Here is a 21,309-nt window from a genome sequence, read left to right as displayed (position 1 = left end):
GGCTGCAAGGTGGATTTGGGTTGGTCTGGGATATTACTGCAGGTCGTACCAACAGCATTTTCATAGAAACAGAGGAAATTGCTCTTCAATAATTTATCATGGCCCCTCTGACTGAGGCCAGGCTCTTCTCAGTGGTGCCCAGTGACAGGACAAGGGGCAATAGGCACAAACTGGAAACCAGGAGGTTCTGTCTGAATGGGAGGAGAAAATTCCTGGTGTGAGAGTGCCGAAGCCTTAGAGAAGGCTGCTCAGAGAGGTTGTGGAGTTTCTTCTGGAGAGATTCCAAACCCACCTGGCAAGCTGCTGTGGGTGCCCCTGCCTGAGCAGGAGAGTTGAACTGGATGATCTCCAGAGGTCCCTTCCAACTCCATCATTCCAGGGTTCTGGGATCTTTCCCTTGACGCTCCAGCATGGCCAGGTAGGTTCTGGTGACCGCCATCAGCTCTCTGACAGATGCATGTGTCATACAAACACGATTCAGAAGCTCATTTTTATGTCTCCTGCTTTGATTGAAGCTTTTCATGATGGGCTTCCAGCTGATGAGCACAATGCTCCTCAGAGGGCTGTGGCTGCAGTGCTTGTTCAGAAGCAGGTGCTGGACTTGACGCAGCAGTGATTCCTGCAAGGGAGTCGATGCTGTTCTCCTGCTGGGTTGTCTCCCCAAGGGGCTGGTTTGTTGGCAGCAGACAGCAGCTCATTACCCACAACAAGCTCTGACCTGTCGCAACCACAGCTCCTCGCTTGCTGCTGCTGTGTTGGGCTTTATGTGTGAGAAAGAGCAAGAGACAGAGGCTAAATCTGGTTAGGGTGAGGAGTGTAATTAACTCAGTGGATCTCAGCCTAGACAATCACAGAAAACAACAGAATTTAGCATGAAAAGACAGCTTTGCAGGAAAGACATTGAGGGGCTGGAATATGTCCAGAGAAGGGCAATGAAGCAGGTGAAGGGTCTGGAGAACAGGTCTGGTGAGGAGCAGCTGAAGGATCTGGGCTTGTTTAGTTTCAAGAGGAGGCTGAGGGGAGACCTCATTACTCTCTACAGCTCCCTGAAAGGAGGTTGCAGTGAGGTGGGGGTTGGTCTCTTCTCCCTAGTATTAGGTGATAGGAGAGGAAATGTCCTGAAATTGTGCTGGCGGCGGAGGGGGTTAGGTTGGAGATTAGGGCCAATTTCTTTGCTGCAGGAGTGGTCAGGCATTGGAACAGGCTGCCCAGGGAGGTGGTGGAGTCACCATCCCTGGTGGTGTTCAAGAAACCTGTGGACATTGCTCTTGGAGACATGGTTTAGTGGCCGTGGTGGTGTGTTGATGGACTGGTCTTTTCCAGCCCAAATGAGTCTATGATTGGCAAACTATGGTCTTTGCCCCATAGTTTGCAGAGCAATGAATGTCAGTAGCACCAAGATGTCCCATGGAAGGGATGTGGAAGTGGGAAGAGGAATGGGGAATTTAATGGGAATGGTGGTGGTGAAAGTTTTATGATGGGGCTTATTGCATGGGCTTGGGAATGTTCTGGAAGTGTCTTCCCAAGGGGATGCTAAAATTCAAAGTGTATTTAGTGTGGTGCAGAGAGGGGAGGAAGAACAAATCAAAGCACCTCAGTAGATCTTCTTCCTTCTGCTGGGAGGAATTAATTAGAGCTGCTATTGCTTAATTCTGCACTGCTAAAAATGAAGCTGAATTTATGGCCAGGAAAACACTTTCTTGCTGTGGATTGTGTTCCTCAGGCCTGCTTTGGACTTTTTTATCTTCCAGGATGCTCCCAGGGCCACTCATGATGTACCAGTTCCAAAGGAGCTTCATCAAAGCAGCCAGTGAGTGTGGTGGTGGTGGTGGTACCAGTCTGAAGGAGGCAGGGGATTCACGAGCGACTTGAGCACGACACCTGCCCTGCTGCTTCTCCTGGGAGACCAGGGGCATGTTGTTGTTTGGGACTTAGCAGATGGAAAGGAAGCTCAGGTGGTTGTGGAGTCTCCTTCTCTGGAGAGATTCCAAATCCAGCTTGACATTGTGATCCTGGGCAAGATGCTGTGGGTGACCCTGCTTGATCAGGGAGGTTGGACAGGATGATCTCCAGAGGTCCCTTCCAACCCCCACCATGCTGAGATTCTAGGGTTCTGTATGGTACAGGAGGAGTAAGGCATGGTCTGGTGACAGGAGCTGCTGTTATAGCTCTGTCTGTTTTGACCATCACCTGCCAAAACAAAGAAGAATGTTGTTCAGACTCCTGAGGAGCTCTGATGGGGTCAGTAGTGGTTCAGATGTCTGTGCCTGGGGGAAGGTGCTTTGCATGAGAGCAGGTAACTCTCTGTGGGCAGCCTGTGTGCACCTGGGTGGGACCACAGGGTCAAGAGGGGCTCATCTGGCCTGTGGTGGCCCAAGTCCCACTTGTGATGTCCCACTTGGATGAGTCCCACTTAGGCTGTCAGGACATATATGTGGACCCAACCTGCCTGGTGAGCACTGGATGCTACAGTGTCACCAAGCACTGAGCACATCCTGATGGTGCTGGGGACAACTTGACAGGAGCATGCTGATGTTCCTGTGTGACAGCCCTGATCATAAGTGGCCTTTCACAGGGCTGGAATCTGCCCACACCAAGCTGTGTCAGCCCAGTAGTTTCTTCCTTTTGGAAACAACTGGTTGGAGTTGGTAGATAGGGGAAGTGTTGGAGAGTATCCACAGCGTGCTGAGGTGTGGGGTGGAGTAGGGAGCAGGAATGTTGGGTTCCTGGGATGTCTGTTGGTGTTGGTAACCCTTGGAATATCTGATGGTGTCAGTAACCCCCTGGAGTGTCTGTTGGTGTTAGCTACCTCCCAAGATGTGTGGTGGTGTTGGTAACCCTCCTGAGGTGTCTGTTGGTGTAAGTAACCCTTGGGATGTCTGGTGGTGTTAGTAACCCCCCATGGCTGTCTGGTGGTGTTGGTAACCCCCCTGATGCAGAGCTAAATCCTCTTCTGTTCCCACCACAGAACTGGAGAATCAGGAGTCGCGGGTCTCGGAGATCCACAGCCTCGTCCATCGGCTCCCGGAGAAAAACAGGCAGATGCTGCACTTGCTCATGAACCACTTGGCAAAGTATGTTTGTGACTGGTTTGTTTTTCTCACCAGTTTTCCACTTCCTCTGAAAGTTCACAGTGGTAGAACAGTTTCCTTCTGTGTGTAGCGGGGGTGTTGAGTCACATCTGGCCAGTGATGAACAGGGATGCCACATGTGAGGGCTGATAGGGTGGAGGAGAGATAAAAGGAGGGGTGAAGGGACAGAGGGATGGAAGGATAGAGGGAAGAGGCTTTTCCTACTGACCCCACATCTTGGCCATCCACTGCCTTGCCACCAGGTTCCTCTGTGATGAGGAGGCTCCACAACTCCCTGAAAGGATAGTGGAGTAAGGTGGGGGTTGGTCTCTTCTCCCCAGTATCAGGTGGTAGAATGAGAGGAAATGGCCTGAAATTGTGCCAGGGGAGGTTCAGGTTAGACATGAGAAATAATTTCTTTGCTGCAAGAGTGGTCAGGCAGTGGAACAGGCTGCCTAGGGAGGTGGTGGAGTCCCCATCCCTGGACATGTTCAATAAACTTGTGGACATGGCTCTTGTGGACATGGTTTAATGGCCATGGTGGTGTTGGGTTGATGGTTGGACTCAATGACCTTAGAAGTCTCTCCCAGCTGAAACAATTCTATGATTCCATGATGGCAGGAGAAACCCATATGCTATTGGGAATCATAGAATGGTTTGTGTTGGAAGGGACCTTCAAGATGATCATAGCATTGCTTTTAATGGTGGCAATGGTGTTTGGCTATCCAGAAGGCAGAGTGGAAGTTCAGCTCCTTGCTGGCTTTCAGATCAAGCCTTAAAAGGAGCAAAAAGGACTTTAAAGGACTAAAATCTGTTTCTTCACCACAGCAGATGACTTCTCCGGGTGTATTTTCTGCCTTCATGCAGCCTGATGAATCAACACCTCTAGGTCACCTTGAAACTCTTGGAGGGCAAAGGAATGGAAGGGTTTTTTCTGCTTTCAGTGATAGAGCTGACCTGTAATTTCCCATCTTCTTTCTGCTCCTGCTGGTTACCATGGAGACCTTTGATTAGTGCTTGAAAAGTGAAAGCATCATCAGGTGCTTGTGCCAGCTCAAGGCTGTGGGGTCGTTCCTGCCCTTGCTGGTGGGGAGCAGGAGGGATCAGGCAGGACTTGGAAGCCTGGGGAGTGAGTTAATCAGCAGAACAGTTTGGAAGGCCTGGGAGAACATAGAGATACCTGTTTGAGAGAAAAAAAAACAAACTAGTGATACTTGAAGTGGCTTAAACGTGATCCAGATGCTTTCTTATGACACAGGTTTGTGTCTGTTCCATGGACTCCTCAGCAAGGCTGTTCAGATCCAACGAGCTGGGTTAGGTCCTTGTTTCCAAACCTTCTCCAGAGTCCAGGGAGTTACAGGTGATCCCCACAGCCACATATGTGTGAGGAACCACAGGACCACTTCAGTGCTTCTCATTTCAAGGCAAACCTGGTAGTATTGAGGAGAGACTTGGAGAGGGGAGGCAGGTGGTACCATGGGGTTTGTGTTGCTTTGGTGGAGAAGGAACTAAACCAGAAGACAGACAGGCAGTGAGCATAGTGGTGCTGGGTCAGGAAGAGAAGCAGCTCATTGTGATTGTTTAATGGTGAAAACATGATCTGAGAGAAAGGCAGGAAGCAGAGGAGTGAGAGCCTGTCCTGCTGAGCTCGCTACCCTGCAGAAGCTCTCTTGGTCCTGCGGTGGTTCCCGGGAGGAGTCCTGGGTTTTGGGGGCAGAAGAGCAGAGGCACAGGCTCTGGGGCCACTCCTGCAGCCCCTGCACAGCAGCTGGCCTGCTGCTGGTCCCTCTGGGAGCAGCACTTTGCTCGAGGGGCACTAGGAGGGCAGCCTGGTCTGGGATTCCTTACTGGGATTCTTCTAAATGAAGTGGTACCATAAAGCTGAGTTAAAGATGTTGTGGTGGAGAGAAAGCCAGCAGGTTGAGGGAGGTTCTCCTCTCCCTCTACTCTGCCCCAATGAGGACACAGCTGCAGTGTTGGGTCTAGGTCTGGGCTTCCCTGTTCATGAGACAGAGAATTACTGAAGAGAGTCCAGTGGAGGCTACAAAGATGCTGAGGGGCCTGAAGCATCTCTCTGAGGAGGAAAAGCTGAGAGCCCTGGGGCTGTTGAGCCTGGAGAAGAGCAGCCTGAGAGGGGATCTGCTCAGTGCTCAACAAGAGCTGAAGGACCTGTGGGGGGCAAGAAGCTGGGACCAGGCTCTTGTCAGTGGTGCCCAGTGGCAGGAAAAGGGGCAGTGTGGTCTAGTGGAAGGTGTCTCTGCCTATGGCAGGAGTGTTGGAACTGGATGATCTTTAAGGTCCCAAAGCATTCTATAATGTTTTCATCATTTCTGATGTTTCTCACACTGTTCCTTTAAAAGCAAAACTCAATCTGCATCAGTTAAAAAGAGGCAGAGACACTGTCTATGGCATGGGGTTTCCTCATACCATCCTCAGGGTTTTTTCTCCTTATATTGGGAATTTTTTCCTCACTCTTTCTAGCTGGGAAAGGAGGAAAACACCATTTCTGCAGAGCTCTCTGGGCTGTCCCACAGCACATCACCTAGCAACACACTGCTGCTGCTGCTGCTGCTTGCAGGCTTCCCAGCTGTTTTGCTGCAGAGATCTCCTTTTGGCCCACCACCTAACTCCAGGAATGGCTGCACTCTGCTTCCAAATCCTCTTATCAACACAATGTGCCAGCACTGATTAAACCCAGTAATTATTTTCTGCCAAATAAGTTAAAGCAGTTCAAACCCAAGAAGAGATACGTGGTCCTGCTGAGTTTGTGGTTGCTGCCCTAATGGTGCTGCCAAGAGCAGGGCTGGTGGCTGGAAATAGCCATTTTTGTCAGCAGAGCTGGGCTATCAGCTCTCTTTTTCTTCTTTTTTTTAATGTACTTGTTCACTAAGGCGCTTTGGAGGTGCAGAGCAGGAGGATTGACAGCTAAATTTGATGATCTTAAAGGTCTTTTCTAACCCAAAATGATTCTGAGATTTCAGGGTTCTGTTGTTTTGCTCTGATTCTCTTTCAAACAGGAAGGAGGAAACAGAAAATGGAGCAGAAAAGAAAGGAAACAGAAAGCAGAGAAGGAGGAAACAGAAAGGAGCACATCCCCTATGGGGACAGGCTGAGACAGCTGGGGTTCAGCCTGGAGAAGAGAAGGCTCTGGGAAGACCTTCTGGTGGCCTTTCAGTGCTTAAAGAGGAGTACAAGAAACCTGGGGAGGGACTTTTTATGAGGGCTTGTAGTTACAGGACGAAGGCCAGTTGCTTTGAGCTGGAAGAGGGGAGATTGAGACTGGGGATTAGGAAGAAATTCTTGACAGTGAGAGTGGTGAGACAGTGGAGGTTGCCCAGGGAGGTTGTGGATACCTCCTCCCTGGAGGTGTTCAAGGCCAGGTTGGATGAGGCTTTGAGCAAACTGGGCTAGTGGAAGGTGTCCCTGGGCTGGAATTGGGTGATCTTGAAGGCCCCTTCCAACCCAAAGCATTCCATGATTATATGGAACACTCAGGAATTATTTTTCCTGCATGGACATTATTGGACATTTGAGCCTTACTTTGCTCTTGTGGGGCAGGACCTTGAGGTCCAGGTTCTCCAATACTGATGGTGCCATGCTCATGCATCCTCCTGAGTCCCTCCTGCAGCTCAACATCTCTCTGTGCATCCCTGCTGCTCCTCCCTGCCCCTGCACGTCCCCTCTGCTCCTGGCTGCAGCAGGAAGGTCTGGATGGGTATTTAGCAGAATTAATTATCCTTAATCACTGGCCAGCAGCACCTTGCTGCCTTTGGTTTTGCTGTAGTGTTTTTTTCTAGTTTCCATGGTTTACCCAAGGTGATAGTGGTTGCTGTCTCCAGCACAAATTGTTTTGCACTGATCACTGTGGATGGGCTCCATGGGCCCTGCAAGGTGGCTGCTGTGGTGCTACAGCCCCACCTTCCCTCCCAGCCTTTTGATGGGATGGGGTGGGACAGGGGCTAGACACAGAGCAGAGCCTGGTTTTGGAGGGCTGTCTGCTGAACAAATGCTTGTTGGGAAAGGAGAAGAAGAAAAAAAATCCTCCCTGTCTTCTGCCTAAAAATACAACCTGTGGCTTGTTTTCCTTCTCATGGAGCAGCCCTGTGCTTTGGCAGCACCACACTGAGCTCCCTGGGCTCTGCTGCCCACAGCAGCCGTGGGCCTTGCAGCAGCATGGTCCTCATCATGACGTTTCCCCCTGCCTGGTGGCTTGAGGAGACCCAGGGAGGCACCTGAGCTGGCCCAGGGGTAGCTGCTTCCCTGGAAATGTGCTTTTCCTGAGGTTGTTTTCCCTGTTTCCCCCAAAGGTGCAGGCGGCAGGGAGGCTGCAGCAGCTCTTGGCACAGCAGGTCTGATTTCATCCCCGTGGCAGCTGTTTCTGCTGCTGTCTGCTAACTATTCATTGGCTTGATTTATGGATGGCTTCCAGTAAGTCATTCTTGTCCAGGACCTTCTGGAAATTTCCACTAGCCTCTGAGGCCTCTGAAGATGCACTTCTCTCATCTACTCCTTGCCTGATCTGGCTGCCAAAAGAAAGCAGTGAGTGAGCTCTCCGACCTTGTGTGGCCAGGCTGGGCACCCATCCTGCCCTCCCTGGAAAATCCAGAGATTTATTTTTTTGCCCAGTGCCTGTTTCTTATCCCTTTGGATCAGAACTGCTGGATTCTTGGTGAAGCCCACGAGTTTGAGTGACCCAGAGTGTGGGTAGCAAAAGGGAGATCACAGGAGAAGTAAAACCCCACAGGCATGCTCTGCTGGGCAGGAGCTAGGGGAATCCTGCCTGGAGCTCATCTGTCCCAGCTCTGGCTCTTGCTGTGCCTTTTTCCCCCCCAACTTCTTCTTTTTTTTTTTTTCCCTTTCCTTTTTCTCCTCCTCTTTTGTTTCTCTGCTTTGTGTCTTGGTTTAGAGCATCGTGCCCTGGTACCTGGGGAGGTGGCATTGGTGCTGTTGAAGGAAGGTAAACTGAAAGGAAAGTTCAAACCAATCAGAATAAGGAAGAAGGAAAGTTTAGGCTGCTCCTGCTAATCCAAAGCAAAACAAGAACATCCTTAGTTTTGAAAATACAGTTTAAGCACCTATTTTTAATCCTCTTCCCAGTTGGAACCAAGCCCTCTGGGATCAATTCAAAACCCCTTTGTTTGATGCCTTTGACAACACGAGCAGGTGCAGCCCCTTGTTCTGTGTGGGAAAAGCTGTGGAGGGATGCAGCCAGCTCCTGCCCAGGGGGCTTTGGAAGGAACAGCCTGGGAGGGTGGGTGGAGGGGAAGGTGATGCTTTGGCAGCATGCCATGGACCCAGCCTCTTTCCTGGCTCCAGGAACAGCATCCTCCACATCTCTTTCCTCAACAGAACTGGGCTGAGCGCAGACTTCGGGGTATTTTTAACGTTGCAGAGAGCTGGTGGATGAGATTGATCTGCAGATGGTTTTGAAACCTCAGCACCACCCATCTCACCTGGCTCATTTAATTCCAGAGTTTAACTGGAATCACCTGTAGCTCTGTGGGAAGACAAAGGCTATGGAGGTCCCATACCTCTTCAAAAGCTTTCCCAGCACTGATGAGCTCTGCATGGCTTTGCCATCATGTCTCCCTTGTTTTCTTAGTATTTCCATTAGGCTCCTTAAGATAATTTTTCTTCTACTGCCAGAAATCCATGGGGGTATTGAAAATGCACCAGTAGATCAGCTCCTTCCTCCTCCTTGAGGCTGGAGCATGTTGGCCAGACGTAGACTCCTGGAATGGTTTGGGTTGGAAGGGACCTTAAAGATCACCTAGTTCCAACCCTCTGCCATTGGCAGGGACACCTCCCACTAGACCAGGGTGCTCAGTGAGGTAGATAAAAAGTGAGTGTGCTTCTGAGCTGTTCACAATTAGCAGCTGGCATAACAATGCTGCTGTGAATGCATCCCCTCCTTTTCCTGGTGATTTCTCCACTCAGGACTTGTGCTAAGGGGGATCTTCCCCACTGCTGAAGCCCTTCTGCAGGAAGCAGCTCAAAGAGCAGCTCTAGTGGGTAGTACAGTGAGTCCTTGTGAGCTATTCATGCTTTGGACCTGGAGGTACCAAAGCTTCATGGGGCAGGAGCAAAACCTTCAGTATCCCAGAATAATTAAGAAGGGGGTTTGGCTTGTTGTTTGAAGGGCTTTTAACTATGCCAAGTTTATCTTGAATCTCTTAAAACTGCCTCCTTATAAAGGTCTTATCCCAGAATCCCAGCATGGTGGGGTTGGAAGGGACCTCTGGGGATCATCCAGTCCAACCACACTGCTAAGGCAGGAGCACCCACAGCAGCTTGCTCAGGATCACAGTGGCCACTTGGGGTTGGAATCTCTCCAGAGCTCCAGCACCTGCTCCAGCACCCTCACACCAAAGAAGTTTCTTCTCCTGTTCAGTTGAAACCTCCTGGGTTTCATTTTGTGTCTGTTGCCCCTTGTCCTGTCCCTGGGCACCACTGACTAGAGTCTGACTCCATTCCTTCGTCCCCCACAGGTCCTTTAGCTCGTGCAGATCATTGATCAGGCTGCTCTTCTCCAGGTTCAATAGCCCCGAGGCTCTCAGCCTTTTCTCCTCACAGAGATGCTCCAGGCCCCTCAGCATCTCTGTAGCCCTCATGTCTTCCTGCCCTTCCCTTCTGTGCTTTGTTGAGGAGCTGGTGATACTCTGCAGAGTGGGGACAGCTGGGAATGAAGGTGCTGGTGTGAGCATGGTACTGGTGGGTGTGTGACTCCCTGGAGACACAGCCCTGGGGACATAGCATGCACCCTGCACAGTGTGTGTGCCCTGCCCCTCAGCAGCCCTGGCTCCCTCTCACTTTTCTGGTTTTGTTTTTAAGATGAGATTCTGCAGAATGTAAGAAGCAAACCACAAAAGAAGCCTGTAGGTGCTCGCTCTGGTTTTTGGGCTTGGCTTCCGGTCATGTGTAAGTGAGCAAAAGGTTTGGTTCTGCTGCTGCAAATGAACTTTTCACCTCCTGGATTGTCAGCAGCTTGCCTGTTTGCACGGTGGGGTAGCTTTTCCTTCCCTCCTTCTCCAAACTGTCCTTAGTTTTCAGCTGGAGAGGAATGCACTTGAGAGACTGCAGCAGATCTCAGCTTCTTCACAGCTCTGGTCTCATCATCACACACAAGAGTCATCTCCCTAGATATGCTAATGGGTGTCTGAAATTAGACTGAAGCTTACATCACCAGCACTGGTGACCAGATTTGGGAACATCTAAGGAGGCATGTGTGGGGTTTGCTGTGGAGTTTCTGTGGCTGAACATCTCTGCTGAGTTCCCACCACTTATCCAGCAGCTCACTGACTTCTGTGAATCTATGAAATATCTCAAGGGTGGGGGGCTGTGACAGGACAAGGGGCAATGCATACTAACAGGAAGTTCTACCGCAACATGAAGAGAAACTTCTTTGCTCTGAGGCTGCTGGAGCCCTGGAGCATCCTGCCTAGAGAGGTTGTGGAGTCTCCTTCTCTGGAGACTTTCAAGACCCATCTGCATGTGTTCCTGTGTGACCTATCTTAGGTGATCCTGCTTTGGCACAGGGGTTGGACTGGATGATCTCCAGAGGTCCCTTCCAACCCCTACCATTCTCTGAAATCTCTAGGAGAAGCCCCAGTTCTTCAAGTTCTTCATCATCACCCAAGTGTGAGCTGTTGTGAGTTTGTGTTTGAACTTTGTGTTGTTGGGTAGAGGTTGTTGATAGCAATTATCTGGCTTCTTTTTGACTGTTTCTCACAGTGAAACTGAAGCTGCTTGCAGCAACAGATTTGATCTAGAGTGAGCAAGAGATTTCCAACAAATAGCTGGTGTCTGTCCCAGGTGGTGTCTCCTCCATCCCCACAGAGTGAGACTTAGACATCTTAAAGAGAGAGCTTCTCTGCATTGTTCTTTGTGCTGACGAGACCCAGTACTCAACCAGAGTCCCCGGCCTGGAGGTGTTCAAGAAGTGTGTGAACATAGCACTTGGGGATATGAGTTAATGGCTGTGGTGGTGTTGGGTTGATGGTTGGACTGGATGATCTTAGAGGGCTTTTCCAACCCAAACAATTCTATGGCTCTGTGAGTTGGCTGCCGACTGTGAATCCTTTCCCATGGAGAGCACTGGGAGCTGCCCCAGAGCAGGTTCTTGCTGGGAGCTTTCCAGGGGCCTGTTTGCTTTGGCACTTTGCCATCTGGCAGGTTGGCTTTGGCCCAGTGCTTTCCATCATGGCAGCTCTTTAAGAGCCTTCCTTGTTGACATGGTAAAGAGGGAAGAGGGATTGTGTGTGGCAGCTTGAAGTTGTGACAATCCTGTGCCTGCACAACTATGGCCAAGATGGAGGGCAGAAGCTCAAGGCTGAGGTGTGGGGATGGGGTTTGACCTGTGGGGTTTGCTGGTGCTGGGGTTTGACCTATAGATGGAAGGGTGGCAGATCAAGGGAGGTTCTCCTCCCTGTCTATTCTTCCCTACTGAGGCCACAGCTGCAGTATTGAGTCCAGTTCTGGGCACAGAGAGGTGGGAGAGGCCCCATCCCTGAAAGCACTGCAGGTCAGGTTGTCTGGGGCTCTGAGCTACCTGCTCTAATTGCAGATGTCCCTCCTGCCTTCAGGGAGATGGACTAGATAATCAGTGACAGGAAAGGGGCAAGAGGCACAAACTGGGATTTAGGAGGTTTCCATCTGAGCAGGAGAAGAAACTTCTTTGGTGTAAGGGTGCTGGAGCCTTGGAGCAGGCTGCCCAGAGAGGCTGTGGAGTTTCCTTCCCTGAAGAGCTTCCAAACCCACCTGGCCATTGTGATGCTGGGCAAGCTGTTGTGGGTGCCACTGCTTTAGCAAGGGGGTTGGACTGGATGATCTCCAGAGGGTCCCTTCCAACCCCACCATTCTGTGATGCTATGATCCTCCTTGATACCTGGTGAGCTGCCCTGTGGGCTGTGGGAAAGGGTGCTGGTCTCACACAGGACATCACCATTGCAAGGTGGCTGTGTTCAGCAGCACAGGGGATACCATTTCCAGCTCTATCCCTGGGGTGGGGTTCCTTTTGGCTGTCTGTATTTCTGTGGAGGAAACCATGATGACATTTTAGTATCAGCTTGTGCCTAAGGCTTTCACTGGGATGGCAGTGGAAGCTCACAGTGCTGCCAACACTGTGCCAGGGCATGGAGAAGCTGCCAGCTTCATGCCACTCACCCCATCCGCAGCCTCAGGCTGAGGCTTGGTGAACAGGTTTGGGTTACCTTTGCCAGCCCTTCTCTCCAAGATCTCCTGTCAAGCTCAACTTGCCCAAAGGCAGAGAGGATGGTCTTGGAGACCAAGACAACTTGATCTGGACAGCATGACCCAGAGGAGCATTGCAGCACCATGAGTGTCTTGCCTGCAAGTCGCAGCACGTCTGGATTTCACGCTGCTCACCAATCCCCTGCCTCACGTTTGGCCTCAGCTTCTCCTCCCTGCCACAAGAGCCTTTGTTGGGTTGTTTTCTTTTTCCCTGGGAATGAACCCAAGAATCCAGCTGTGGCCGGATTCACCCTGCAGAAGAGGAGAGTCTTGTTGGAGCAAGTCAAAGCACCCAGGAATGGGGCAGGAGCGTGCTTGGTGGCAGCTGAGCAGGGAAACCCGAGAGCAGCAGGGCTGCTTGCTGCTGACCCCTTGAGTTCTCCACTTTGCATCTGAAGGTTTGGTCAGCTGCCTGCAGGAAGTTTCTCCTTGTCCTCACAGGGTGATTTTGCATCTCCCTGGTGATCTGTCCTCCTTTTGGATCTGCTGGCCTCCATCCACATTCCACAGGACTTGGCTGTCCTTGCTCGAGTGGCTGTTGTTGAATGATGCTGTGAGCCTGCAAAGGCCTGGGCTGTGAGTGGGATCAGAGTCAGACAACTGTTCAGGTTGGAAAAGACCTCACAGATCATAAAGTCCAACCCTTAACTCAGCACTGCCAACTCCACCACTAAACCACCTTTCTCAGCACCACGTCTCCATAGCTTTTCAATCCCTCAGGAATGAGAATTCCACCACTGCCCTGGGGAGCCTATTGCTGTGAGAATGCTGCAGCCCTGGAGCAGGCTGCCCAGAGAGATTGTGGAGTCTCCTTCTCTGGAGAGCTTCCAACCCCACCTGGCCATTGTAATCCTGGGCAAGCTGCTGTGGGTGGCCTGCTTTAGCAGGGAGGTTGGACTGGATGGTCTCCAGAAGTCCCTTCCAACCACACCATGCTGGGATTCTTTGACTTGGTGGGGACATGGCTGCTGCCTTGATGTGGCCTTGCTGACATGGGTTTTCTGGTCTTCCACACACCAAGCCAGAACCTGGAGTGATGGTGTGGTTGGAAGGGACCTCTGGAGATCATCCAGTCCAACCCTGCTGCTAAAGCAGGGCACGCACAGCAGCTTGCCCAGGATCACAGTGGCCAGATGGGTTTGGGATCTCCCCAGAGAAGGAGACTCCACAACCTCTCTGTGCAGCCTGCTCCAGGGCTGCAGCACCCTCGCGTGAATGAAGTTTCTCCTCCTGTTCAGGTGGAACCTCTTTGGTTCCAGTTTGTGCCCATTGCCCATTTTCTTGTTTCTGGGCACCACTGGCAATAGCCTGGCCTCAGTCAGAGGGACCAGGATAAATTCCTGAAGGGCAGTTTCTTCTCTGTTTCTATTGAAGTGCTGTTGGTAGGACGTGCAGTAATAGGCAGTAACACCCCAGACCATGAACCCACCAGCTCCAAATGGATGGTGGATCCAAAGATGCCTTGGCCAAGCTCTCTGCATTCACTTTGCTTTTATCTTTCATTTGTCTGGAGTCCAATGTGTTTAATTAGTAACCCAGAGCAGCCTACATGATTTTGGGGTTGCTGCTGCTCAGCTTTTGACATTCAGCAGAAGCTCTTAATGGTGGTGGCAGACATGAGATGGGCTTTTACCTGTAGCAGTATGAACAAGCTGCCTTGCTTTTCACCCTGTAAGGTCTTGTTACAGTGCAGTAACAAGCACTTTGTGTTCAAAGGTTTGTCCCAGCCTTGGAAATAGAAACACTCCAGACTTTGCCTTTGTTCCCTCTCAGATGTTTGTTTTCTCTCAGGTTTTTCATCGAATCAGGGAAGATGCTTCAAGGCTCTTGGATGGGGCTCTCTTGTGTTCAGCTGAGATACAAAATATGTGCAGAAAGGGATTCCAGGCATGGAGAGCAGAGCTTTTGTGGGGAGCAGAGTTCTGGCATCCCCTAGAGAGGCCATTGCTGCCCAGGGAGATGTGGGTCCTGGCATGGCGAAGGGGACAAGAGGAAATAACCTGAAGTTGTACCAGGGGAGGTTTAGGTTGGACATGAGGAACAATTTCTTCCCCAAAATGGATTGCCAAGGCCTGGCCCAGACTGCCTGGGGCTTGGTGGAGTTCCCTTCCTGGAGGGATTTCAAAGCCATGATGAGGGACATGCCTTGGTGGTGACCTGGTAGTACTGGCTTAACAGTTGGACTTGATCTTAAGGACCTTTTCCAACCCAAACAGTTGTCTGGCTCCATAATTGCCCTGCTTGAGGGGCACCTCAATCCATTCCTACTCTGCCAGGCTGATCTCCCACTGATGCCAGAGACACGTTGGGAACTGTTGTGTGCTGTGAGGAGAAGGAACAGCCCTGAAGCCATTAGCCAGTGACAGCCTGGCACATTGAGAGCACCGAGCAGAGGAGTTAGAGAGGTTGTTCTGCTCAGTCCTCCATTAGTTGTTGCTTCCCACCCCCTCCTAGTGCTGGAAGCAACTTCTGCAAAGCGTGGATGGAGGGAGGACTGAGAAAGGACCCATCTAAGTGAGTCAGTGCAATTGCTTTCAGGGCCAGAAAGAATGAGCAGGTTAAAAGGAAAATGCAGAGAAGACTTGGAGACCTTGTAAAGAGCAGCTGAGGAATGGCACTGACAATGCCTGCCCAGCAGCACCCACATGAAGCAGAGGCTGGAATGAGAGCACCCCATCTCCAGAACCACACTGTTATTTTCTGGTACAAAGGATGATGAAGAGGTGCAATTTACGGTAAATTGTCCTGTAGGTAATGGCTGTGGAATCTGAAGGATGTGAAAGGTGAATCATGTTTTGTAGCATGGCTTTGCTAACCCAGCCCTGGGGAGAAAAGGAGATTCATAGAATGGTTTGGCTTGGAAAGGACCTTAAAGATCACCCAGATCCAACCCCCTGCCACAGGCAGGGACACCTTTTCAGTAGCCCAGGTTGCTCAAGGTTCCATCCAACCTGGCCTTGAACAGTTCCAGGGAGGGGGCATCCACAGCCTTCCTGGGCAACCTGTTGCAGTGTCTCACCACCTTCACTGTAAAGAATTTCTTCCTAATCTCCAGTCTGAATCTCCCCTCTTCCGGCTTCAATCCATTCCCTCTCAGCCTGTCACTACAAGCCTTTGTAAAAAGTCCTTCCCAAGCTCTCCTGTAGCCCCTTCAGGTACTGGAAGGCTGCTCAAAGGTCTCCCAGTCTCCCTGGAGCCTTCTCTTCTCCAGGCTGGATGGCCCCAGCTCTCTCAGCTTGTCCCCATAGGAGGGGTTCTCCAGCCCTCTGATCATCTTCATGGCCTCCTCTGGACCCACTCCAGCAGTTCCATCTCCCTTTTGTGCTGGGGGGCTCCAGGAATGGATACAGTGCTCCAGATGGGGCCTCATGAGAATGAAATAAGCAACATTTTTCCTAAAGAATTTATTTGGCCAGGACCTTGCCACCTTTCAAGTTGTAACCCAAGCCCAGGCTTGGTGGAGGTGACAGCTGTGCCTGTTCTCCAGGGATGTAACTTCCAGCAGCCATGAGACTTCTTGCCTGGGCAATAAAAAGGGCTGAAGTTGCTGCTTGGGGCAAGGCTAAGACAGCAGTCCTGAGCTTCTCAGCATCCCTTGGTGATGAGGTCCTCCTCTGCTGCTGGAGGAGCTGTGGATAGGAGTGAAGAATGAAGAGTTCTGTGCTGAGATATAGAAGAATTATGGAGTCACAGAATGGTAGGGGCTGGAAGGGATCATTGAGTTCAACTGCCCTGCTGAGTCAGAATCACCTAGGGCAGGTCACAGAGGAACGCATCCAGATGGGTCTTACAAGTCTCCAGAGGAGGAGACTCCAGAAGATGGAAGGCATCCTGTAAGGATGGAAAGTATACTGTAAAGATGGAAGGTGTCCTCTAAGGATGGAAAATATCCTGTAAGGATACAAGGTATCTCCTAAGGATGGAAGGTATCTTCTAAGCCATCCCTAGCATAAGCTGTGCTGAAACAAATGCACACAAACAAGGACTGTGCTCTCTTGGCCCTGAGATCAATAATTAAAGCTGATGGCAACAACTTTTTGGGGCAATCCAGCAAGACCTGAGTCTCAGGCTGACTTTGTGCTGGCCTAGTGCATTTGTTCAGGGAAAACAGAAGAGGAAGAGTAGAGGGAAAAGACTTCAAAATCCTCTTCAGCCGCAGTCATGGTTGCACTGCCTCAAGTCATGGAGTTTCCCGGTTGAAGAGGTCAGGAGTAAACCACAAGAGAGAGTGGGGGAGGTGGGGCTGTAGGGCTGCCACCACAGGCCCTCACTGTGTCACCTGCACGCACATGGTTGCGTTACGTGTCCTGCTGTGACTCCAGCACCCCACTCGGCCACGCGCTGTGACACCTGCTGAGCGTGGGCCATGCCTCAGCCAGCCACAGACCACCCGGGTTCCTGAGCACTTGTGGCTGGACATGGTGAGAGGACCTCCAGGCTGTGTCCGCGCTGCGGCTTGCCCACTGTGCATGGCAGTGGGACTCTGGGACTGAGCTGGCACAGAGATGTGCACCGTTAGGGACGATGATGCTTTGCACCATGTAAGACCAGACCAAAGCTCCATGGAGGCATGGTAACCCCCAAATGCACCTTACAGAGTCACAGAACTATTGAGGCTGGAAAAGACCTCTGAGATCATCAAGTCCAGCCTATGATTACCCCAGTGCCAGGTCCTCAGCGTGAACTGTTGCAATGTGCTGGACTCATCTGTCAAAACAGACGGAGGTGACAGGCAGGAAGGCTCAAGTGTTGGGTGCCCAGGTCAGGCAGTTTCCTTGGTGAGGTGAAGGACCCCTGTGCGTGCACACGGGTCTGGGGGTGAAGCCTGATCTGCACCTTCCAGCCTCTTCTGGATGGGCTGGAGGGAACCCAGCCCTGGTGCAGGCCAACGATGAAACGGGTGAGAAGGAGCAGGGCTTTGGAACACATTAGGTCACTCGTTCAGCTGGAGAGCAGCCTGTGTCAGAGGTCCAAGGGTTTGTTTTCAGAAGGGCTTCGAGCCTTTAGTGATTCAAGATGTTTTCCCGGGCGTGGTTTGCAGCGTGAGCCCGGGGCGGGCGGCGCGGCCCTGGGGTTTTTCTGGGATGAGTCAATTGGCTGAGGCTGGCAGGCCCCGAGCAGCACAATGCTTACATTTGTACTTTTCCACATGGCTGAGCCCTCCAGCGGCTCACCAGGAGTGGGAAAAATGTAAACAGGGTTGTAGAGCTTGGTGCCAGCCCTCGGGCAGGGAGGGGGTTTCCAGCCCCAGCGCTTCCATCACCTACTTCTTCTTCTTCTTCTTTTATTTTTCTAAATCTCTTAGCTTTTCTTTTTTTTCCCTTTTCTTCCTTTTCATTTTTCTCTATTTTCCATTTGTCTCTGTTTTGTTTTTTTATTTTTATTTTTCTTGGCTTATTTCCATTTTTCTCATTTTATTTTTTCATTTTTCTCTTTTTATTTCCATTTTTCTCTTTTTATTTCTGTTTTTCTATTTCTTCATTTATTTTTTCAGTTTTTCTCCTTTTTCATTTTTCTCTTTTTCCACTTTTATCTTTTCTCATCTTTTATCCTATTTTTTTGTTTTCTTTTTTTCCCATTTTTCTCTTTTTATTATCTTTTTTCCCTGACACTTATTTTTTTTATTTTTATAGCTTTTCATTCTTGTTCACTTTTTTCTTTTTTATTCTTCTCTTTGAATTTTTAAAAATTTTCTCATTTATTTCCATTTTTCTTTCTTTTTTTCTTTTTTCTCTTTTTTTATTTTTCACATTAATTTTTCTCTTGTTTCCTTTTTTTTTCTTTATTTTTCCTTTTGGTTTTCTCCTTTTCACTTTCCTCCTTTTTATTTTTTGTTTGTCATTTTTCTCTTCATTTTATTTTCACTTTTTGTCTGTCTTTTTATTTTTCTTTTTTAAAAATTTTTAATCTTTTCTCTCTTTTTCTCTCCTCTCTCTGCTTCTCTCTCTTCTCTCTTTCGTTTTTCTGGTTTTGTTTTTTTTTTTTTTTATTTATAACTTTTCTCTTTTTCCTTTCATTTTCTCTCTTTTACTCACTTTTGTTTTTTTCTTTTCAGAGTTGCAGATAATCACAAGCAGAACCTGATGACTGTTGCTAATCTGGGTGTGGTGTTTGGGCCGACACTGCTTCGACCTCAAGAGGAAACAGTTGCTGCCATTATGGACATCAAGTTTCAGAACATCGTCATTGAGATTTTAATAGAAAACCATGAGAAGGTAACACCTCCGCTTGCTTCTTCCCATGCACTTGATTTAGCAATCACAGATTGGGAGAGGCTGGAAGGCACCTCTGGAGATCATCCAGTCCAACCCCCACTGCCAAGGCAGGATCACCTAGTGCAGTTCACATAGGAATGCATCCAGATGTGTTTTAAAAGTCTCTAGAGAAGGAGACTCCACAACCTCTCTGGGCAGCCTGCTCCAGGGCTTCATTACCCTTGGAGCAAAAATGTTTTTCCTCGTGAGTGCTAAAAGAATTGGTTCAAGAGGGAGGTCTGGGCTGGCTTCCTGCTTTCTGACCAGATCTGGGTTTATTCAAGCCCTGGCTGTGTCCACGGTGTTGATCTCCTAAATCATGGTACACTTGTGTTTGCTGGCTAGAAGGATGTTCTGGCCTGTCAGCAGGTGGGTGTGGAGAGCAGAGCCCAGGGCAGGCATGGTGCCCCTGGTACCAGTTTCAGCACCCCCATGCTGGGGATCCTGCCCCGGAGGAGCTGTGTTTAGCAGGCAGAGCTCAGGGCTCACAGGAGGGATCCCAGCCACAGCTAGGGCAAGCACCTGAAGCATGTGCAGCTGCCTCATGTTTTAGCATAGTGAGCAATGAGCTACGAATAGCCCTTGGAGCTGGGACTTGGCAGATGGGCTGAGCGCCACAGCTTCTGCTGGGGAGAGCTGGTGGGGTGCTGGGGAGGGCTAGGGACGTGCTGGGTAGGTCTAGTAGAACACTGGGGAAAGCTGGTGAGGTGCTGGGCAGGGCTGGTGGAATGATGAGAGATGTTGGGGATGCTGGGGGTGAGTTGGTGAGCTGCTTGGGGTAGGCTGGGGAGCTGCTGGGAAGGACTGGTGGAATGCTGAGTGGGGCTGGTGAGCTGATGAGAACTACTGAGGTACTGAGAAGGGCTGGTGGGATGTTGGGGTGGAGTGGTGGGGTGCAGCATCCATGCAAGAGGCTGGGGAATCAGCAGCCCCAAATTCCCATGGGGAGGTTGGGAAACAGCCAGTTTGGAGGTGGGAACAGGCTTAGCAGGGTGAAGAAGAGCAATGCTGCCTGCAGGATGAGCAGCTTGGAGCTGCTACTTCTTCAGCTAATCCCCCAGGCCAGGAGGAAGGTGTGAATGAGCTCAGCAGAGCTCCCCAGGAAAGGCTGCAGCAGGGCTCCACCATCCAGCCATCTGTTCCCACTATGCCCAGCACCACACAGGCAGGTTCAGCTGCTCCCTCCATGGGAATTTTGCCACATGATTTCCTCAGCCCATCTGGGAAACCCAACCTGAGCCGGAGCAGAGTCCCTGCAGATAGGCTGGGCAGAGAATTGTGGAAAGGAGAATCATGGAGTCAGAGAATCATTTGGGTTGGGAAACCCCTTTAAGATCATTGAGTCCAGCCATTCTCTAACTACCCAGTCTGGTGCTAGCCCATGTCCCTCAGCACCACAACTCTGCCTCTTTGAAACACCTTCAGGGATTGGCATTCACCATCTCCCTGGGTGGACTGTTCCAGTGTTTGAGAACCCTTTCAGTGAAGTTTCTTCTTATGTCCAACCTAAACCTCCTCTGCTACAACTTGAGGGCTTGTTCTTAGCTTTGCATTCACTGGGAAAGGTCCATTAGCTCCTCTCTGACGACCTGGTCCTGCCCTTCCCACCCACCTTGTCACACTTGTGGGGTGAGATGCCACATGAGAATTCATGGCTCTTTAGCATTGATTTGTAGAATTTGGCATGGAGGGTTTATGTTTGTGTGAGGATCTTCTTGTTCCATGAGACAAACCCATCAGCTGCTGCCAGCTGCTCCTCCTGGCTGGCTGGCTGCAAGGCAAGGGCTGCTGGGGAGCAGTGGCGATAGCTACATGCTCCTGGGTGGTCACCCAGTGCTGCTGCCTCCAAAATATGGTTTTCCTGTTGGCAGCCCCCAGCAGTGCCCATCAGTTGTGTGGTGGGGCAGGTAGAGCAGGGAAGAACATCCAGAGATGGTGTTTGATACACTCTAATGAAGGGAGAGATTGAAAGAGCTGGGCTTCAGGCAGGCTTCCAGGAAAGAAACAAAGAACCAAATATCAACAACAAACAAAGCTGCAGCTCTTGAGGTTCCTGCAGATTGGAAATTCCATCCCCTGGAGAAAAATGTGATGACTCAGTGTCCTGACAGCTGGGGCTGGGAGCTGAGAAGAGTTTGCCAAGCTGGGTTTTGAGGGCTGCACTGTGGGGAGAATGCGTGGGGACACGCCAATGTGTCCTGCCCAGGGCACTCTGGCCATCACCATGGCAATGTGTTCAGGTGCTGTGCCTGGGGCACTCTTCCCCTCACTCCAGTAAGGACCTTGTGGTGCTGGAACAGGTCCAATAAGGTCAACAAAACTGGTGAAGAGTCTGGAGAACTTCTGAGGAGCAGCTGAGGGAACTGGGCTTGTTCAGCCTGGAGAAAAGGAGGCTGAGGAAAGACCTCATTGCTCTCTACAACTCCCTGGAAGGAGGTTGGAGCTATGTGGGGGTCAGTCCCTTCTCCCAAGGAAAAGTGATAGGATGAGAGGAAATGGCCTCAAGCTGCCCTGGGGGAGGTTTAGGTTGGACATTAGGAGCAATTCCTTCATGGAAAGGGCTGCCAAGGCCTGGCCCAGGGTGTCAAGAGCAGGGGTGTAGTAACTAACTTTGGAGGGTTTTAAAAGCTGTGGAAATGTGGTGCTGTGGGACATGGTTTAGTGGTGACCTGGCAATGCTGAGTTACTGGTTGGAGTTGATGATGTGAAAGGTCTTTTCCAACCCAAATGCCTCT

At 50.5% G+C, this 21,309-nt stretch overlaps 1 protein-coding gene across 2 annotated transcripts in view; it reads left to right on the top strand.

Moving 5' to 3' along the window:
* The window catches only part of ARHGAP26 (Rho GTPase activating protein 26), a 130,682-nt gene that overhangs the window by 73,217 nt on the left and 36,156 nt on the right, over positions 1-21,309 (top strand). For both annotated transcript variants that reach the window (XM_054389313.1, XM_054389312.1), the window contains exons 16-18: positions 1,752-1,810; positions 2,969-3,074; positions 18,376-18,535. In XM_054389313.1, coding sequence (XP_054245288.1) covers positions 1,752-1,810; positions 2,969-3,074; positions 18,376-18,535 — 325 coding nt within the window. The remainder of the gene's footprint in view (positions 1-1,751; positions 1,811-2,968; positions 3,075-18,375; positions 18,536-21,309) is intronic.

This window comes from Indicator indicator, chromosome 18 (genome assembly GCF_027791375.1).
Source record: "Indicator indicator isolate 239-I01 chromosome 18, UM_Iind_1.1, whole genome shotgun sequence".
In the NCBI taxonomy this organism is placed as follows: domain Eukaryota; kingdom Metazoa; phylum Chordata; class Aves; order Piciformes; family Indicatoridae; genus Indicator; species Indicator indicator.
The sequence above is the reverse complement of the archived record's forward strand: the minus strand, read 5'-3'. Positions and strand labels throughout refer to the sequence as shown.